Source organism: Phyllostomus discolor, chromosome 9 (assembly GCF_004126475.2).
Source record: "Phyllostomus discolor isolate MPI-MPIP mPhyDis1 chromosome 9, mPhyDis1.pri.v3, whole genome shotgun sequence".
Taxonomy (NCBI): Eukaryota; Metazoa; Chordata; class Mammalia; order Chiroptera; family Phyllostomidae; genus Phyllostomus; species Phyllostomus discolor.
Window position 1 is genome coordinate 87,237,273 of NC_040911.2, and position 20,769 is coordinate 87,258,041.

The 20,769-nt window shown below is 51.9% G+C and overlaps 1 protein-coding gene across 7 annotated transcripts in view; it reads left to right on the top strand.

Annotated features, from left to right (window-relative positions):
• Positions 1-20,769, top strand: part of CEP250 (centrosomal protein 250) — a 42,302-nt gene that overhangs the window by 8,023 nt on the left and 13,510 nt on the right. For 4 of the 7 annotated variants that reach the window (XM_028523688.2, XM_036009753.1, XM_036009754.1 and 1 more), the window contains exons 3-23: positions 45-101; positions 1,045-1,127; positions 1,353-1,518; positions 2,302-2,408; positions 2,660-2,911; positions 4,379-4,475; positions 5,833-5,934; positions 6,458-6,616; positions 7,122-7,300; positions 7,630-7,812; positions 9,218-9,362; positions 10,312-10,458; positions 11,507-11,737; positions 12,476-12,669; positions 12,899-13,026; positions 13,225-13,394; positions 15,934-16,101; positions 16,471-16,605; positions 17,931-18,074; positions 18,702-18,835; positions 20,312-20,450. In XM_028523688.2, the coding sequence (XP_028379489.1) occupies positions 45-101; positions 1,045-1,127; positions 1,353-1,518; positions 2,302-2,408; positions 2,660-2,911; positions 4,379-4,475; positions 5,833-5,934; positions 6,458-6,616; positions 7,122-7,300; positions 7,630-7,812; positions 9,218-9,362; positions 10,312-10,458; positions 11,507-11,737; positions 12,476-12,669; positions 12,899-13,026; positions 13,225-13,394; positions 15,934-16,101; positions 16,471-16,605; positions 17,931-18,074; positions 18,702-18,835; positions 20,312-20,450 (3,120 nt within the window). Of the gene's footprint in view, positions 1-44; positions 102-1,044; positions 1,128-1,347; positions 1,519-2,301; positions 2,409-2,659; positions 2,912-4,378; positions 4,476-5,832; positions 5,935-6,457; positions 6,617-7,121; positions 7,301-7,629; positions 7,813-9,217; positions 9,363-10,311; positions 10,459-11,503; positions 11,738-12,475; positions 12,670-12,898; positions 13,027-13,224; positions 13,395-15,933; positions 16,102-16,470; positions 16,606-17,930; positions 18,075-18,701; positions 18,836-20,311; positions 20,451-20,769 lie in introns of those variants that run through there. The other 3 variants (XM_036009756.1, XM_036009755.1, XM_036009757.1) reach the window with 3 other exon arrangements.

A 20,769-nucleotide genomic window follows, 5' to 3' on the forward strand; every position in this document is an offset into this window, starting at 1 on the left:
TGTACCAGCTGTGCCTGCTGCTCACATCCCCCTCTTTGCTTCAGGTGCTGCAGTACCGGGGCTGGTGCCAAGAGCTGGAGAAGCGGCTGGAAGCCACTGGGGTGAGTGAGGCTGTTCTGTGCCCCCCCCCCAGCCCTGAGGTCTCAGTGAATACACTTGTTAGGCTTCGCCTGCTGAGAGGGGCAGGCTGGGTGTGATAACGCGGTGTTTGCTAGGAGCCTCTCTTTCTTCAGCCCCAAAGAGCTTTATCACACAGATGCCCTCGGTGGACCTAGCTAGTCCTAGCCTGTCGGTTTCTAACCCTTGGTCCTCTAAGGACAAAATGCAGCTTCAGGAGACTTAATCAGATTGGCAGGGTTGTGGAATCAGAGGGAAGAAATGTGTTTTTCCTCCAGAAGGTGTCAGTGTTTATCTGTCGTACAGTGATGTGTCCTTGTGGGCCTGAAAAACATGTTTGTGCCACAAGGCTGTGTGTGTGTGCCGTTGGCTGGGTAGAACTGGCTTTGAAAGGCTCATTGGCCTTTGTTCCAGCTCCCTCTCAGCACCGTCTCACATTCCCCCGCTGAAAAGTCCTCTCAGAGGAAGGAAAGAACCGAAACTTAACTGAGTACTGGTCTCTGTAGGCCAGGCACCATTAGGCCTTGTCATATAATTATGGTCACTTAATCTGCAGCTTTCAGAGGGGAATGATATCACCTTCATTTTTTAGCTGAAGATTTTGTGATTCAAAGTAACTTCCCAAGGTCCAAATATTAGGGTGGTAGAAGTCAAGGCCATCAGTTTAAGATATAGCTCATGCTTTTTAGGTTGAAAGTTCTTTTCACTGCCAAATGCCGCCTTTCAGAAGAAGTCACAGGTTCACTTTTGGAGAGAGGGACGCAGTGGACTTACTTTCAGGACCCAGTGATTGAGAAAAGAAGCACAATGTTAGCAAAGGGGAGAAACACTTTTTAAAAAGCAGCATCTGTAGAAGGGGGCATCAGGGAATTGGTCTGAGTGACATTCCCTTTGGAGGTAAACATGGCTCGTTTCTGTCTGGCTAAGGGACCAATCCCCCAGAGGTGGGAAAACGTGGAGGAGCCAAACCTGGAACAGCTGCTAATCCGATTGGAGGAGGAGCAACAGAGGTGATGGACCCCAGATTCCCTGGCCCGGGTGCTTGGCCAGTGGGTGGAGAAGGCTGTTGGGAAACCTCTGTCCCGAGGGCTAACGTGGATTGCAACCACGGGCTCTCGGCCTTAGCCCTCCAATCCTGGCACTGGAAAATTCCAGGAGTTGTCATCTGACTCCAGGAAGTCCAGGGCTGGACCAGACCTTTATTTTGCACTTGCTCCTACGCCTCCCCAGCGCAGGTGTGAGAGTCTAGCAGAGGTGAACACCCAGCTTCGGCTGCACATGGAAGAAGCCGATGTGGTAAACAAAGCACTTCGGGAAGATGTGGACAAACTGACAGTAGATTGGAGCCGGGCCCGGGATGAGCTAATGAGGAAGGAGAGCCAGTGGCGGATGGAGCAGGAGGTAGGAGGGCCAGGGGGCGGGGCCTCTGCGCACTTCCCTGGTCAGTGTTGGGAGGGGTTTACTTTAGGACTTGGGTGGAAGCCGGGCTGTCGTCCCGAAGTCTCTGACCACCCTTACCACTCACACTGGCAGCTGCCCTGCTTGGGCCTTCAGCTTAGTTCTGCCCTCACCTGCTTAGTGGAGGTTTTGCTGGCAGATGACATGGCACTCAAAGCAACTCTGCTCCTGAGGAAGTGACTAGCTTAGGTTTTCCTTGGATCTGGCAGCTTACTGGCTCCCGTCGGCAGGTTTGCAAGTGTAGATGCTAAGGAGGCGGCTGTTGGAATTGAAGAGGGAAGAAAGATCAGATGCGGACTGTAGGGAGTTTTCAGATCTCAGCTAATGGGTACTAATGTTTTCTGAGCCTTTGCTCTTTGTGCTAGGTATTATGCTAGGTGATTTACATATGTCGTGTCATTTAATCCTTATTGTAAGTCTGGTAATAGTGGTAATAGATCCCATTTGTTGAGCAGCTACTGTGTATCCTTTTCTAATGTAGCTCAGAGGAAGGCAGGCCAAAAATCCAGGCCACATAACCCCAGGCCCTTGGACCTCTTGAATCCCCCTGCTTAGCTTTATTAAGCTCTTCAGCACAACTTGAGTATAGACACCCACTTACAAGCTATCTCCTGTGAGTTCCTCCTTCCCCCCCCCCCCCCCCAGTAGTCAGCAGGAATCCGAGACTCCTGTGTTGGCAAAAGATAGCCCTGCCCTTTGGTGTGACCGGGGTTTCTGGACACACAGTTCTTCAAGGGCTACCTGAAAGGGGAGCACAGTCGCCTTCTTGGTCTCTGGCGGCAGGTGGTGACCTTCCGACGCCACTTCCTGGAAATGAAGTCAGCCACGGACAGGTTAGTGGGGCATTAAGAAGGGAGGAGGTTTGCCTCTACCATTCTGGACCTAGGAGGGTGGGCTGCTGTTGAAGGGGATCCATGACAGAGGGCGGGGTTGTGGGAGGGGGAGTAGGTGGGTTGATGGGGAGGAATGGTGTTACTGGATTCAGATGATTTCTCCCAGACCTGCTTCTCCCGGGGCCCGACCTCCACACTCCTTTCCCTGCCTGGTTCCTACTGGAGTCTGCTCTTCCCTTGCCTGCACTCAGAGACCTGACGGAGCTCAAGGCTGAACACGTGAGGCTCTCAGGATCCCTACTGACCTGTTGCCTGCGCTTGACTGTGGGAACACAGCCTCGGGAATCGGATGGACCTGGGAGGCTGGATGGGAGTGAGCCAGCCCAGCTGCTGCTGCTCCTAGCCAAGACCCAGGAGCTGGAGAAGGAGGCCCATGAGAGGAGCCAGGAGCTGATGCAGCTGAGGAGTCAAGGTGACATGGAGAAGGCTGAGCTTCAGGATCGGTGAGATGGGTGGAGTCCTGGCAGGGGGTCACCGAGGGAACTTGACTCCTGCAGGGTGTCAGAGATAGGTGGAGGAGGTGGGAAGGGCAGTCCTCCCATGCAAGGGGAAGGAGGTGTGCCAGGAGTCTAGTGTGAAACCCAGTGCCACAGTGGCAGCCACATCACTGCCCGCCACATCACTGCCCTCTGCTCTCTCTCTGAGTGTCTTTCAGCTGAGTTTCTTGCCTGTTGACTCACAGAGCTAGCTCTGACTCTGTCCTCTACCAGCACCAGACTATTTGCCGTTCCCACACCAGCCGAGCTCTTCCATGCTGCGCTGCCATTGTACATGCCGACCTTAGCCTGCAGTGCCTCCCTCCCTTCTCTCTCTGCCTTATCCTTTAAGAGATAGTTCAAGTGTCACCCCTTCTGTGAAGCCTTCTCTGACCTCAGTGGCCTGGTAAATCACTTCACCCAGATGTGGTGTTTTGACCTGCTTGATACAGCATTGATCTCATTGTATCTTGTTGGTTATTTAGTTTCATTTTTTGGTTAGGTGTTTTTATTTTTCGGATTATAATAAAATAGATTTTTGAAAAAGTGATGATAAGACAGAAGCCAAGAGCCCGTTTGAATCTCTGGGCAAAGTTCAGCTTATGCTCCATGGTCAGGGTTGTATCACCACCTGCTGGTGGGGTCCCTAAATTGCAGTTTGTTTTGCTTGCTTGTGGAGGCACCAGGAAGCAGGACTGAGACTGAGTAAATTTTGTGTCTCTAGTGCTTTGCACTTCATCTGCCATGTAGTAGACAGTAAATGTCGAATGATGTAATATTTAAATGAATGACCATGCAGTGAGTTAAGGCACTTAGAGTTGCTACAGAATAAATTATATTAAGACCTTGAAAAAAATTTAGACTCCTGGGTGACATTATTTCAAGAAATATTTACTTAGCTGCCCATGTAACACCAGGTGCTGAGCTGAAGGACATAGTGTTAAAGCCATAATCATACGGTGATTTTCCTGGTCTTGGAAATTAATATCAAGGAGGTTGACCATGACCTCCCACAAGTTAGTCACCCCTCCTTTTTCCCTATCCGTGTGAAAACCTTGGGCCGGAGGGACCTTGGGACTGTCCCATGTGGCAATTCTGGTGTTCTCATTGACTTCAGGGTGCTTGGCTCCAAGATCAGGCGGGGCCGGGAAGGGCCTGGGCCGGGGCTTCCCTCCAGCTCTCGGGCCCCCAGACACGTGCTCCGGCCCTGAGACGTGGTAAACCCCTGCATGTGTCTGAGTGGCTTTCGGCTTCCCCCCCCCGGTTCACAGCTGTAGTGTCCTGCAGTGTTCAGGGAGTGCAAGGGCTGGGGGCACCCGGGACTCTGGGGGCGCTGCCGTGGGAGTGTCTGTGTTGGGGGTGGCATGTGCTGCACAGTGGCTCTGTCCCCGTTAGTGGGCCACCCAGGTGACAACGCTGTGCTCTTCTCTTCAGGGTGACCGAGCTCTCCACTCTGCTGTCCCAGTCTCAGAAGCAAAATGAAGATTATGAAAAGATGGTGAAGGCTCTGCGAGAGACCATGGAGATCCTGGTACGTGACACTCTGTTCTGGACAGGAGCTGGGCGGGGGCCTGTAGACACCCTGTCCTTCACGGGCAGGTGGTGCAGGGTACCAGTTAAACCTTTCTCGATGAAATCCCCTGAAGCTAAAAAGTAAATTTTGGCTGACTCTGAAAATTAATTGAACTCATTCATTTATTCATTCAAGAAACAGTAACTGTCTGCTATCCCTCCTGTGTTCCCAAGGAGACTGCAATGGTAAATGCAGGTAGCATGTCCCGAGCAGAGAGAGCGGGACACATACTAAGGGGCACACCGGCAAACCGAGGGGATGTGTGGAGAAATCCAAACCTAGTCACAGAGGACGCAACTGAGGGGCATGGCGAGGTCAGCCCGGAGGGGGGGACTCGAGGAAGCCACGATGGCTGCCTTCGTGTGTCTGAAGGACTGACACTGGGGAGAGAGTTGGCTTGTTGAACGTTTTCCAGATGGGCACAAGCAACGTCAGCGACTGGGAGTGGCAGGGTGGCAGGGCTTGGCCAACCGCTAGAGCTGCCCGGTCGTTGAACAGTGTGTCTTCAGAAGGAGTGAGGTTTGTGTCGTTGACTTAACATCTGCCAGGGCCGTTATCCGAGGGATCCGCTCAGGCCGGGCGTGCGAGCCTCCGGCTTGGTCCCACGTGCCCTTCTGTCTCTCAGAATGTTCAGGTCTCTGGTTTTAGGCAGATCCTGAGCTCACATCCATGTGCACATGCCGAGTCTGCTCCTCCGAGCTGGGGTCAGCTGGGGGCTGGACACGTGCATGCCTTTTTAGTTCCTGGTTGTCAGGAATTCGCAAATTTTCAAATGTCCACAGGGCCCAATGAGGTAAATGAGTGAAGCATTCTGGTTTTTCCAGTGCTGGCATTTTTAGTTTTCAGTAGAGCGGACTCTGGGTCTCCATATTAAGGAAGCAAGGAGGAGTAGCAGGGACTGCAGGGCCCTGAAGAGCATGTGTATCATCTGGAAGAGGCATCCGTTGCCCAGCTTCAGTAAATTGTTGCCGTGTAGGAATGAGGGCTGTTGTGGCCCATTTGTTAACTTTTTGAGAAGCCAGAAATTCAGATCTCAATTCATAAAACCTCAATTTTGTAAGTGTGGGTTTGACAAAACATCACTGCAGGTCTGTGTCTTTGGGCCTCCACCAACACCATAAGCTGGGTGGGGGTTTGGGGGAAAAGGAAATCTTGAGTCTTCCAGCCTATTGCTAGCTTTGGGGCTAGAGGTTCCTCTGGTTTCACCTTACGTCTCAAACGTCAGATTTTTGTTGAGAGGCAGCAGCCATCCCCCAGTGACAGCTCACGTCTGTTGAGTGTCCGGGTGCTCGGCTCTGTTGTGTTCCCTGTCCAGGAGACAAACCACGCGGAGTTAATGGAGCACGAGGCATCGCTCAGCAGAAGCGCCCGAGAGGAGAAGCTGTCTTTGCAGCAGATGATCAAGGATATAACGCAGGTAGTGGTAAGTCCCCTGCTCAAGGTCACCAGGTTGGACCTCGCTCCTCCCCGGGCCTCCAGGCGCCCTCAGTGGTGCCCAGATTTCCATTCTCTGAGGTGTTCAGACTTGGAGTCTCGTGGCGATGATTTCTCTGAGCGTATCTGAAGCCTGGAACCTACTAGGTGGCTAAGCATTCATGTGTTTGCACTGCCTGCTGGAACAGGCCCTCCTTCTTATTGCCAGCTGTAATTCTCTGGCCAGTGGCTGGATTCTGGGCTACATTACCTCAAACGCCTCTTCTTCACTTCTCCATTTGTTATTACATCAGAGTATTCTGGCCTTGATGCTAGTCCTAGGTTTGGGTGACAAGGTGAAGAGTTGAAGGAACCACCTTTATTTGCCCTTCGATACCCTCCTCCCACTCCCCAGGGAGAGGACCCAGGAAGGAAAACATTGGGTTTGTCCCGGTATAGTGTTCATCCCCTGTACAGACTCCAGGCCTTGGCCACGAGGATGGTGACCCCGCTCTGTTGGGTTTCAGGTCATGGTGGAAGAGGGGGACAGTCTGTCCCAAGGCTCTGGGCCTGAGAGCACCTTGGAGTTGGGCTCCAGTGACTTCTCCCAGTTTGACTCCCGGGACCCAGACAAAGCTGTCACTCTGGTGCGCTCAGTGATGACTCGGAAACGCCAAGCGGTGCAGGTGAGAACCCCAGCATTCCCTCAGGCACAGGGGTGGGATCGAAAGTGACTTGTGTCCAGGGACCGCCCCCCTAGCCTGGACGGCCCCTTTTGCTATGTTGACCAGTCATGAGGTGTTTCTGTGAACCCCCCCGAGCACCCAGTAGAACCTCTGTGTCTGCCCAGCTGTACTTGTGGGTGACGGGCACACTCTCTGTGCCGGTGAATGCACAGATTGGCAGCGGGAGCCCTGGGAGGGTGTGGGTGGGTGTTCCCCGATTCTGAGGGTTTCCCCCCAACACTGTACATTTGAAGAGGATGAACTCTGAGACTCTAGGAGCCACAGAAGCCCAGTAACCTCTGATCTTCCGTCTTCTCGACTGGTCGCATCCCTTCTTAGCTTACCCTCACCAAGGGGGTGTTGCAGCAGCCCCCACCCCCTTGCCCAGCCCTGCGTTCAAGCTTCTGACATCCCTCCTTTCCTGCCCTCTTGTTCACCATCTCACTCTGTTACTCTTCCTCCACAGGACCTGAGGCAGCAGCTTTCGGGCTGTCAGGAAGCTGTGAGCTTCTTGCAGCAGCAGCACCATCAGTGGGAGGAAGAGGGCAAGGCCTTGAGACAGCGGTTACAGAAGCTCACTGGGGAGCGGGACACTCTGGCAGGACAGACCGTGGATCTCCAGGGAGAGGTGGACTCGCTCAGCAAGTGAGCAGGGGATGGCTCATTCCCCCTTCCTCCCCAGGCTCGTCCTCCCCTGGTCGTTGACCCTCTCCCATCATGTTGCTGGTTGGCCGGCCCTGCTGTCCCTGAAGCCCAGGGCTGCTCAGGGCTGCCTTGCCTTGTGTTCTGCTTTGTTCCTGCTCACTTGGTTTTGGGTTCTTGTGATGATAAAAAAAATTCCCTGCTCTAGAGGGAAGGCGAGATGTCTAGCGGGAAGGGAACAGATGTCTTTGTCCTTTGATCCTGTGATGTCTGTTTCTAGGAAGAACTCTAGGTTCCAGGGTCTCTGCTCATCTTTGGTTTCCTTCTTCCAGGGAGCGAGAGCTCCTGCAGAAGACCAGGGAAGAGTTGCAGCAGCAGCTGGAAGTGTTGGAGCAGGAGGCATGGCGCCTGCGAAGGACGAACATGGAGCTGCAGCTGCAGGGGGACTCTGCTCAGGGCGAGAAGGAGGAGCAGCAGGAGGTGCTGCACCTGGCTGTCCGTGAGAGGGAGCGCCTGTGAGTGCAGCTGTCCCCTCCTTACTGGGTCTTGATGGGAGTCTCCCATCCGTTCCACACCCTTCTCCGCCCACTGCCCTCTCTCAGAGAGTTGAAGAAATGGAACTTAGAAGTTGAAACCTGGTGTGCATTAGGTTCAGATTAGCTTACCGCTCCTTCCTTTGCAGAAAAATGAACGCTGAAAGTTCATCCAGGCTTTGCCCAGCAGACTTAAGGGATGAGGCACTGTGGGAGGTACAGAAGTAAATGAGACTCAGGCCCTAATCTCAAGCAGTTTGCAGTCTGACAGGGAAGACAAAGAACTAACAGTGGCATGAGACCAGATGAAGTATGAGCTAAGTAGAGTTTCAGGCCAGGTCCTTTGGGAGTGTAGGAGTAACAGTTAATTATTGAAAGCTTTGTGGAGGAGAGGGGAGCCTTTGGGCTGGGCCTGGACACACTTTGATTTGTAAAGAGTGGGAGAATGGGCTGAAGGAACAGATGGGCAATGAAAAGGAGGCAGGGAGGCTCATGGCATGTTCAGAGCAGCCTGGGCTGGCTACAAGGTAGGACTTAGCCTGAGAAGGGATGGGGAATGAGCTGGTCAGGAAAGGGAATTTCAGAGTAAAGGGACCCAGCTAATCTGTAAAAAGCAAGGCCTTTCAGGCTGGACAAAAGCTTGGTTTAAGTTATGGCCCAGCCACTTGGACGGATGACTTTATTTGTAAAATGGGGATGGTAATAGTCACCTTAGTCGTTCAGCAGATTAGAGAAGTATTTTGAAGTATTTGCAAAACACCAACGTAGAGCCTGGCAGATGGTAGGTTTTGAGTAGCTGGCGACAGGGTCTGCACCTTCCTCCCCCGTGCCCTGCCTCCTTGCACCTGGTAGGCACAAACGGGAATCTCGAAGGGTTGCTATAAGGATCATGACTTGTATAAGGAGTGGGTCTTCCTGTACCAAGGAGAAGAACTAACAATCCACAAAAATAATTATGTATTTTTAAATGTATTTGTTGGAATTGGTAATACTTTTATCAATATTTATGTGACTTAAAAGCCAAAACTATTTAAAGAGACACACACAGAGAAAGTCTTACTCCCCTCTCTTTCATTCACCCATCCCATTTCCCTTCCTTCTGTAGGCAGTCGTTTAAATCAAGTTCTTGGTTGTCTTTCTTTCCAGTGCTGCTTTATGCAAATTCTGCATCATTCTTATTTTCCCCATTTCTTGCAGAAAAGGTAGTACACTACATTCACTGTTCTGCACCTTGCTTTTTTTCAACTTGTATGTCCTGGAGATCTTTATCAGTTATTCTTTTTTGGGCATAGCAAAGGTTTCCATAACAGCAATTATATTCCAGTTCCCCTTTGGGGTATGGCCACTCCCTACGATTCCCTCCAGCCCCCTCTCCTTCCCACCTTAGTCAGGAGACACTGGCGGGCCTGGAAGCCAAACAGTCCGAGTCGCTCAGTGAGCTGATCACTCTTCGGGAAGCCCTGGAGTCCAGTCGCCTGGAAGGAGAGCTGCTGAAGCAAGAGCAACGAGAAGTGGCCGCAGCGCTGGCGAGGGTGCGTGGGCTCCCCCCCACCTCCTGGGTGGGGCCGGCCGCTTCGGAAGTTGTGTTCCCAGGAAAAGGTTATGCAGCCTGGTTCAGTCTTCACTTGCCAGCCATGACCCTTTATATTTCTGGCCTCATTTATTAGTCTCTGCTTTTGGGTTCTTTCCCTCCCAACATACTCTCTATATTGAAATTAGAATGGTTTTCTGAAGTAGAAGTCAGTTATGTCAGTCTCTTTTCTAAAAACATTAAGAGGCTTCCTGGCTCCTTGAAGCTGCACGCAAAGCCCTTTGCCCCCCGCCCCAGACAGACAGTTTCTAGTCTCCCCTTCATTGCACATCCCTGTCCTAACCCCTTGGGTGCCTTTACTCCCGCCACAGAGCACTGATTGCAGCCCGTTCCGCTGTGTTCTTTCACGACGCTGCTACTTGGCGTGCGTTAGACTCTTCCTCTTGCCTGGACTGCTTCTTTTCTCCCCTTTCACCGCAAACCATTCCTCGTCTCGGTAGTAGCCAACTTAACTGTCAGCTCTTCTATCCTTTCCAACTCTCCCAGTCTGAATCAGAGCTTTCTCTGAGGTCTCAGAGCCCCTGTGCTTGCGTCATGTGCGGTGTCATTACCGCTGCACTTGTTCACACATCCCCACGTCTGTGCCCCTGCACTGTGAGCTCCCATCTCACCCCTCAGGGAATGAGGAGACAGATGAAGTCCCCGGACAGTTTTAGAAAAGAGACCGACACCATAGACTTAGACTTCAGAAACCACTTTAATTCCAATACAGAGAGAGTACATTGGGAGGAAGAATGAATGAAGGGAGATCTTGTTCGGAATGTGAGGGGGGGGGACGGAGCACTAACTGATCTCCGCGCGAGGAGAGCAGCAGGTGTTGGAGACGTGTGAGCAAGGAGCTGCTGCAGGAAAACTGCGAGGAAGAAACCTTTAACTCTCTCTGTTTTTAGGCAGAACAGTCCATTGTGGAGCTGTCAAGTTCTGAGAACAACTTGAAGGCTGAGGTGGCTGACCTTCGGGCTGCAGCTGCCAAGCTCAGTGCCTTAAATGAGGCTTTGGCCTTAGATAAAGTTGGGCTGAGCCAGCAGCTTCTCCAGGTGAGCAAAGACTCTTCTGAGGCACAGGGCGGGGTGGGACGGGGCCCTGACTGAGGGTCAGCCAGTGGCAGAGGAAGCTGAGGCCTTGGACGGGGAAAGCCCTTAAAATAAATCAGCCCAAGACAGAGCCACTCCCAAACCTGGTCCTGAAATAAGCAGAAGGAGCATTTACAGTGCAGAGGGCAGATGACATGGACTGGGCTTAGCAAGGGGGCGATTTTTAATCGTCCCCTCCCACTCCTACAGCAGAACCACCTTTGGGCTTTAGGGTGAAATCAGCAGGCTAGGAAGGAGGCCCACACCTTAGGAAGGAAGACTAGGTTTTTATTTGATTTATTTTCTTGGAGGGGAGGTAGGCAGGGAGAGAGGGAGAGAAGTATCGATGTGAGAGAGAAACATCAATCGGTTGCTTCTAGTACGCGCCCCGACTGGGGACCGACCCGCAGCCCAGCCATGCACCCTGACTGAGAATCAAACCAGCGACTTTCCGAGTTGCAGAACAATGTCCAACCAACTGAGCTATACCGGTCAGGGCTAGGTTTTGATTTTTTTAATTTAGTTTTTATCAGCATAATAATTTATCAGCAAACAAATGACACCTCTAGATCCCAGCACATATGGGATGTTACATAATAAACATCACAAACATAGGAAGACTAGGTTTTTAGTCCTGTTGCACGAGAGACCAGCAATCACCAGAACAGGACCTGCTGAAGCGCCTAAGTCTCAGAGAGTCTTCTCTAGAGGTTGCAAATTTAACATCTCTTCGATACCCGTTCCCTGGAGCCCCAGAAATCTTCCCTGTTTTCTTATTCCAGATTTTCTGAGAGTAGGATTTTGCCTTTTTTATCTCTGTCCCAAGCCTCAGTCCATCCAGTACCTGGAACATAGGCACTAGACCAAACAAATGCACAGCTCCCCCTCTTGTAAGCACTCCTGTGTCCTTGTTTGGAGAACAGGGTCATATCTCTCGTGGATTTCTGTCTCCGAACTTGATCTCTAACCTGTAACCCTGTGTCTTTGGTGCCCTTCCCCTGTTGGTCAGTAGTTGGAACAGGAGAACCAGTCTGTGTGCTGCAGAATGGAGGCCGCGGAGCAGGCGACGAACGCTTTGCAGGCAGGCCTGGCGGAGGCGGAGCGGAGCAGGGACGCCCTGTGGGAGAAGAACACTCTCCTGGAGGCTCAGCTGCAGAAGGCGGGGGAGACCGGGGCCGAGCTGCAGGCAGATCTCAGGGGCATCCAAGGAGAGAAGGAAGAACTTCAAGAGAAACTAAGCGAGGTAAGGCAAAATGCAGACCATCATGTTAAGGGTTAATACATGCTCGTCAAACACTACAGAAATGATTCAGAAGGTGACAAAGTCTTTCTTCCTAGAAATGACCAGTGTTGCTAGTTTGGGGTATATCTTCCCATTAAAAAAAAAAAAATTCCAATAGAAATCCTTCAGTGATTCCCCACTACCCCATACCTCCAATTTGATTTACATGCTCTTATGCACATTTCAACCACCACACCCTTCGTACTATGTCATAATTGTCTGTTTGCACATCTGCAGCATTAGATCAAAAGCTCCTTGAAGGCGAGGCTATGTGTTGCTTGTTTCTGTTCTCCAGCTTTAGTACAGTGTCTACCACAGAGCAGGGGCTCAGTACATTTTTCTGAACCGATGACCAGGCTCAAAGGTCAGCTTTCTCCTCCACCAAACGTCTTATTACCCTAAGAATTACATATGATCTCCCTTCTCAGAGTCCCTTTCTCAGGGCACTGATCACTTTCTTTCTGGTAGAAGTAGGTGCCCTAGCACGGGGTCTTGCTCAAAGGAGAGCATGCTTCCTGGGCTGGGGGCTGTGTGGGTTGATCGGGAAATACGTAAATGCCACTTGGTGTGAGTGGGTAGTGCCCAGGGCTCACAGAGCTGGGTCCAGAATCTCTGAGCCACTGTCAGCCCCAACCCATGATAGCAGCTCTGGGGGGAACCCTGCCCCTGCTCTCTGTCTCACCAATTTCTTCCCCTCAGGCTCGTCACCAGCAGGAAGCAGCCTCGGCTCAGCTGGAGCAGCTGCATCTGGAGACAAAGCGACTGGAAGAAGTGCTGGCCCGGGAAGTCCAGGAGAAGGAGGCCCTAGTGCGGGAGAGGGCGGCTCTAGAGGTGCGGCTGCAGGCTGTGGAGAGGGACCGGCAGGACCTCTCTGATCAACTTCTGGGGCTCAGGTAGGGCCCGGGCCCAGGCCCAGTTCAGCCAAGGGCAGAGAGAGCTTTGCAAGGCAAAGGGTAGCCAAGCTAGGTTCTCTGCCAAACCTGTATAGGTTGTACACGAGTTATGAATTTGTCATTGCCCCCCTAACTCCTCCAGGTAGCCAGTACTTAGAACCCAACTCCTCTTAAGGAAGGGTAAGGGGCTTGGTGAGTGAGAACTCTTCTTGATTCCTGTGCCCAACAGCTCAGCCAAGGAGCTACTAGAGAGCAGTCTGTTCGAGGCCCAGCAACAAAATTCTCTGATAGAGGTCACCAAGGGGCAGCTGGAGGTCCAGATTCAAACTGTCACTCAAGCCAAGGAAGTAATCCAAGGTGAGAACCCAACTGGGACGGCCACACCCCATTTCATGGGGACATGGACAGCCAGGAAGGCAGTGGGAAGCTATTAGAGGGCCTTCTCCAGCCAGGCCCAGGGCCTCTGAGATGGGCGTTACTCGTGAGGTCTGGGGAGAGGAGTAAAAGGAGGAGGGAAGAGGCTCAAGAGGCCAGATCCTGTCCCTGGCATCTTAGGGGAAGTGAGGTGCTTGAAGCTGGAGCTGGACACTGAACGGAGCCAGGCAGAGCAGGAGCGGGAGACAGCAGCCAGACAGCTGGCCCGGGCTGAGCGAGAGGGGCAGACTGCCCTGCAGCAGCAGAAGTCAGCCCATGAGGAGGAGGTGAAGCGGCTCCAGGAGAAATGGGTAGGTGGTGGGTATGGCCAGGGGTGGGTGGGAGAGGCAGACCTGGCCTCCCTTCACAGAGTGCACCTCCTGCTGGCTCTTGGTCCAGATGTTACTGCTCACAAGAGTGAAATCTGAACAGGACTAGCCTGGTGACCAAGGGGAAGTCTCCAGCTTCTGGGAGAAGTGGGAAGTAGAAATAAAATGTTCCAGTTCCAGTTTATATTCAGTATTGTCTGTTAGTTTCAGGTGTGTAGTGGTTAGACGATCATATATTCTACAAAGAGTCCCCCCAGCCCACTCCCCCCAACCCCCGTATTTCCAGTGCCCACCTGGCACCACACACAGTTATCACCGTGTTAGGGACTGTGCTGGACTTCACATCCCCATGACTGTGTTGTAACTACACATCTGTGCTCCTTAATTCTTTCCCCCTTTTGACCCAGACCCCCAAGCTCCCTCCCCTTTGGCAATCATCAGTGTGGTCTCTGTATCTATGATTCTGTTTCTATTTTCTTTGTTTGTTAATTTTGTTCTTTAGATTCCACGTATAAGTGAAATCATATGGTGTTTGCCTTTCCCTGACTAATTTATTCCCTTAGCATAGTACCCTCTGGGTTCATCCATATTCTCACAGATGGTAAGATTTCATTCTTTTTATGGCTGAGTAATAGTCCATTGTATATATTTACCACCACTTTTTTTATTCACTTGTCTGTCTTGGGGCACTTGGGCTGCTTCCATATCTTGCCTGTTGTAAATACCACTGCAGTGAACATAGGAGTGTGTGTATTCTTTTGAGTTGGTGTTTTGGGTTTCTTTGGTCCAGTACCTCTTAAAGAAGTTAATATATAAAAAACACTAGGAAGGGTTTCTAGCATCTATTGAGCTCTGTGTTTGTGTTTGCTGTTATTGTTGTTTGGTATGTACAGAGAGAATTGAGAGTGGATCCTGGGATTTTTTTTTTTTTTAGATTTTGTTTTTAGAGAGAGGGGAAGAAAGGAAGAGAAAAATCATTGTGCGGTTGCCTTTCATGCACCTCGTACTGGGGACCTGGCCCACAACACAGGCATGTGCCCCGACTGGGCATCGAACCGGTGACTCTTTGGTTCATAGGCCAGCACTCAGTCCACGTAACTACACAAGCCGGGGCTGATCCTGGGATTTAGAATTGTTAAGCTGGCCACAGGATGGCAAGGGAACAGAGGAATGCCTTGGACCCATTCTTGCCAGTTCAGAACTGTGTTTCTTTCGTCTTTTAATAACATCATTTAGTCTGTTTTCTTTTACTGTAGTTATAGGTATATTTGGATTTATTTCCACCACCTCATGCTGTTTGTGCTGCCTTTTTATGTCTCTTCATGGGGGATTGGGGGGGCAGGAATCACCTTTCTCAACTTCTTTTAGAAGGTTAGATTGGGTGATTGAGTTGTAGTCTTTTCTTACCTCTTTTTTCTCTCTACTGCTGTGGGTGATACATACTCTATTTTTTTTATCCTGTTGTTTCCTTTAATATTTTAAAATATATACTGGAAATCTCAAGGAGGATCAGATGTGTGGCAACAGAAGGAGACTGGGCTTTGAGTGGCGAGCACGCAGTAGAGTGCACCGATGACAAATTGTGATGCCGTATGCCTGAAATTTACGTGAGGTTATCGACCAGTGTTCCCCAATACATTTATTCTTTTTTTTAAGCTTTAAGTGAATCAGTACATTCACCTTTCTCCTAAATGACACAGGAACATTCAGAATATTTTCCCTGCATTTACTCCTCTCAACCTAGACACAGTTTTTTACTCGTGATGATGGTGGTGATGATAGATAGTAAATTCTGGATTCTTTCTGCATGCTGTGCACCATTTAAAGTGCTTTACGTGACTTATCTTAATGCTCAAAACAACCCTTAGGAAGGCACTGTTGTTACCCCCGTTTTTCTAGACAAGGAAACTGAGGAATGGAGATGGGATTGAAATTCCTCACTAGTGTAAGTGAGGTCACACGAGCAGTGTTGTACTGAAGGTTGTAGCAGCCTGGCTGTAGGGCCTGTCCCAACTATCCTGAGAACCTAATGGGGGTGCTGGGTTAGCCTGGGAGGTCAGGGAAGGCTGTGGTCACTGGTGGGCCTGAGAGGACTAGGATGCCACACCCGGATGCTCTTGTACCATTTAACAGGGGACATCTCGCTGGGCTCCACCTGACTTTTCAGAAAGCTGGCTCCGGGGACAGTGGGCAACAGGGCGAGCCTGCTGCCCCGGTTAATTGCTAATAGCTGTCAGCCGTGATGTGGTTGCTCTAAAATAGCGGATACTCAAAGCTTATAGTAGTGACAGCTGCACTCTAGAAAGCACTTTTACGTGTGATGTCATTTGATTCTCATAAAGTTTGGTGAGAAGAGTCGGGCAGGGATCATTAGCCACACTTTACAGAGCGGGAAACAGGACTAGAGTGGCACCAAGATCTCACCCCTGGGGAGCGGTGGGCTTGCTTTTCTCCTCCAGGTCTCTGTTGGCCTCCTGTCCTCACCCATTTGGTTGTAACAGCGTTTCCTCTGTATGACCAGGAGAAAGAGTGCTCCCGGCACCAGCAGGAACTGGATAAGGCTCTGGAGTGCCTAGAGAGGGAGAAAATGGAGCTGGAAATGAGGCTGAGGGAGCAGCAGGCAGAAACCGAGGCCCTCCGGACCCAGAGAGAAGAAGAACAGGCCGAGGCCAAGAGCACCCTGTGCCAGGTGGGGGGCTAGACAGCCAACCTCTGGTTCCCCTGCCGTTGACCACTTCCTTTTCCCCTCCAAGAGCAGTGCCCCTGGGGCTCCTGGAATAGAACGCAGCTACGCACTTTGCTACCAGTGAGCTGGGTGATCGGCAGCCGTAGCCGCAGGGCCGGCAGTATGTCATACTTCCTGAGGGAGGGCTGACGCTCACCGCATCCTGTCGGCGTGAAGCCCAGGGGCAATCTTTGTGCTTCCTGGTTCTCCGTCAGCAGGTCCGGACCTCCCTCTGCCTGGGCCCCCGCCCCACTCACCGGAAGAGCCGCAGAGCTGCTGGAATGTGCTGGTGGCCTCGACCCAACAAGCCCTTGCCCTCCCGCCCCCCTACAGATGCAGGTGGAAACAGAGAAGGAGAGGGTGTCCCTCCTGGAGACACTGCTGCAGACCCAGAAGGAACTGGCCGATGCCAGCCAGCAGCTGGAAAGGCTGAGGCAGGACATGAAGGCTCAGAAGCTGAAGGAGCAGGTATGGAGGGTGGTCCCGAGCAGCGGAGGAGAGGGAACTCTGGTTGGCACTTCTGTGGGCCAGGCCCTGTCCGGGTGCCGACACATGGCAAGCACAGGCGCAGCTCGCAGCAAACGTGACAGATGTGGTCCCTGCCTGTAAGGAGCTTACGTTCCTAGTGGCAGAGACAGACAGAGGCGGGCGGACACAAAAGAACGAGATGATCACAGGTTGAAGTAGGTGCTATCGAATAAGGGGGCATAATAATAAAGAGAGATTCAAAGGTGGCCGCTTTGGACAAGTGGTCAGGGAGGCCCCCAGTGGGAAAGGAACGTTTGAGCTGAGACGTGAGGTTTAAAAAGAGCCAGCCCCGTGGAACTAGAGGGATATGAAGCTGGGAAACATTACGCTAAGTGAGAGAGGCCGGTCACAAGGAGCCGTACAGGGCACGATCCCAGTGATGGGAAATGTCCAGACGGTCTGCAGAGACGGGGAGTAGAGGAGTGGCCGGGGCAGGATACGAGATGGGGACGGTGCAGGGTTTCTTTCTGGGCTGAAGGCGTCCTAAAATGTATTGTGGTGATAGTCGCAAATCTCCATGAATAGAATACACTGAATAACGTTGAATTTTATGCTTTAAATGGGTGACTTCTATGGCATGTGACCCGTATCTTAATAAAACTGTTAAAAAGCAGCCAGCCATTTGCAGAACAGTGTAGGCAGCAGAAACAGGCATCATGAGGGCCCTGGGGCAGACAGCAGAGGGCCTGAGGAGCCCAAGGACAGACAGGACGTGGCGTGGCTCCAGAGTGATAACCTCAGGAGTGAGTGGAGCGACAGGCAGAAGCCCTGTGTCAGCCCTGGGAGGAGCCTGGAGTTTGTTCTGAGGGCAGTGGGAAACCGTTGGATGGTATTTAAAAAGCAGAGAAGGACGTGATTTGGTATATATGTTTAAAAACACTTTATCGTTGAATGGAGAATTGTGTGTTTATGCCTGTGTGTGAGTGCGTGTGTTGGGGGGACAGGGTGCAGTGTGAAGGAGAAGGTGAGCTATGCAACAGGAGGCTGCTGCGACGGACCGGGGAGGGACTGCTGCCAGCCCAGGGCCCCTGGCCGAGGAACCCTGGGCGAGCCACGGGCTTTGGGAGGGAGGAGAGGGGTAGGAGGGGAGGCGATGAGGCAGCAGACATGATGGAAACAAGGTGGATTGCTGGGTCCTGCCTCAGCTCTTGCTAATCTAACTAAAAAATTAGTATTTATACAACATGGAGTTCTACAACATGAACTCTAGACCCAGACACCCTGTGAAAGCTTCCTCTCCTCACAGCCTTCTCCCCACTTTGCAGGAGACCACCGGGATGCTGCAGTCCCAGCTCCGGGAGGCTCAGCGGGAGCTGGAACGTGCAGCCCAGCAGCACAGAGATGACCTCACCGCCCTCCGGCAAGAGGGCAGCTCCCTCCTGCAGGATAAGATAAACCTGCAGAAGCAGGTCCCTCTTCCTGTCTCCCAGCCCCACAGCCTTTCCCCAGCAGAGCCAGGCTGCCCCGCTCCCTCCCTCAAGGACAAGGGAACCTTGGGAGCTTGGGGGGTAAAGGGCAGGCCCCGGAACTGAGTGGAAGAGTGAGGGATGCTCAGAGCCGAGCACGTGCCCCTTGAGCCTGGGGTAGTAGTCAGTCTGTGGTGACCGCAGAACTCAGATTTTCTCGGGCAGCCCGGGTGTCAGTTGTTCTTCTCACCCTTCCGGTAGATCAGCGTTTTTACCCAGATTGCTTTTTTATTCTGATTGCTTTTCCTTCTCAGAACCCTATATCAGAGGGTGTTCTGATTGTTCATTTAAAAACAGTCACTGTACACTTGCCCACCACTTTGCCTTTGGGTGTAGTTATATTCAGCCAAGATTGTTACATGTGCCTGCCTTTACCCAGCGCATGTGAGGCTGGGAGACAGAGGACTAAGCTGGACGGTATTTGGGGAGGGGGCTGGTTAGGAAGAGTGTGGATGGGTTGATTGGTGGCAAGGTTTGCAGTGGTAAACCTTGAGGGACCGCGAAGCCCTGAGTGAGAAGCATCCTCCCACTGGCCCCCTGCCCTTGGTTCTCATGCCCTTACTTTTCCAGGTAGAAGATTTGAAGTCTCAGCTAGTTTCCAAGGATGACTCCTGGAGGCTGGTGGAGCAGGAGGTTCAGGAGAAGCTGAGAGAGGCCCAGGAGTGCGGCCGAATTCAGCAGGAGCTGGAGCGGGACAAAGCCAGGTAGGCTGGACAAGCCGTGGAGCTGGCTTTTACCTGTCTGGCTACCGTGGTCACTGGGAGGTTGACAGTTCTTAGCTCAGGTCGTATAGTCTTTTTTTTTTTTAACTGACATCAGTTAATAAAATTATGTAGTTTTCAGGGGTACAATTGTATAATAATACATCATCTGTATAGTGTATTGTGTGTTAGCTAGTCTCGCCTTTCATGTCTCCAGCTGTGGGCTGCACAGGTAGCCAGGTGGGCAGGACACTGTCCCTGTCTGCAAATCCCGCACTTTACTTACTTAGTAAATAATGAGTCACGAGCATCATGTACCATCCACTCTGCCAGGGGTTGAGTGCGGTGATAAACAAGACGGTACGGTACCTGTCTCAACAGAACGTATAGTTTTGTGGGGAAGACATCCATCAAATGATCCCCCGAATAAACGATTGCAGACTATGTTACATGGTGAGGAGGAAAGAGATGGGAAGCTGAAATAGAAATGGGGGCGGGTGGGGGCAGGGATCTACTTTAGATGTTAGGGAAGAGCTTGCTCAGGAGGTCGCTTGAAACTGATCACCGAAGGACGAGATGGAGCCCCATGCCGAGAGGGACAGAAGTCACATGCAGGGGCACTGGGGCGGATCGGAGCTTGGGGTGTTCGGTGAGCCTGAAGGTACAGCGTGCCTGGAGCCTGGTGACTGGAGAGAGCGACCTGAGAGGGACAGGTCCAGGGCATCAGGATTTTCTAGGTCACAGGGAGGAATTTGTAGTTGTCTTAGGTTTGCTAGGAAACCATCGCAGGGTTTTAAGTAGGCAAGTCAACACAGTCCAGCCTAGGATGTATTGCAGGAACAGCGAAACAGCAGGAATGAGGCAAGATGCCCGGAAGGAGAAGCAGCGTGCATCCTCAGGCCTGGGGGCGCCTGGGGCGGGACACATTCTTTTGTTGATGAGGCTGGAGGCAGGAAGATGAGCTAGCAGCCCGTAGGGTTATCTAGATGAGAGATACTAAAGCTGAACCAGGGTAGGGGAGTGAGGTGGGCGGGAGGGAAGGGGTCTATGGGACATTAAGGAAATCGGAATCAGTTATTTGTCGTCACACGTTAGGTTTAGGAGCAGCCAAGGGGAAACTCTGTGATATGGTCAAGGCTTCTTAGGCGGGGTTCACTGAGCTCGGGAACGTAATAGGGGGTGATTGGGGCAGGGGAGGTGCAGAGGGGACTAAAAGAGTAGACATGTTAGATTTGAGGTATGGTATGAATATTTCTGGAATTTCCTGGAGAAGAATAAACTATGAAGGTATAATGAGGTATCCTATACAAGAAGTATCTCGGAGCACTCAATAAATAGAAACCTTTATTGTTACACTGTAATCGTTATCGTTACTCTTTCTATTCTGGTCATCAGTGCTATGTTTAGTACAGTCAGCTGAGACGGTAGTTGTTCGTTCCCTGAGAGAATGGCCTGGCCCTCTGACCCTTCTCCTTTCAGCCTGACTCTGTCTCTGGTGGAGAAGGAACAGAGACTCCTTGTCTTAGAAGAAGCTGACTCTGTTCGACAGCAGGAGCTGAGCTCCCTGCGCCAGGACATGCAGGAGGCCCAGGAAGGGCAGAAGGAGCTCAGTGCCCAGGTACCTGCCCCCCCCCGGCCCCGCCCAGGGATGGGTCCTGTTCCTCGGTGGCAGCCTGCTCCTGGAGTTGCGGGTGGTGGCTCGGGGTCGTTCTGTGAAGAGGACCTTCATCTTTTTCCTCACTACAGGGTTGCTGGGACTTCAGCAGCCTTGGCAGGACGGGGAGGCCAGGACTGAGTGGGGTGGGTTTGGAAACCGGACCCAGAGTTGAGAATGGCTCCCATGGGGAACCTGATGGCCCAGAACTTAGTGCCCAAAGGGGCAGAGGTCACGCAGGCCTAGTTCAAGCATGGCCACTTCCCAGGGTGCTTGGTGTGCC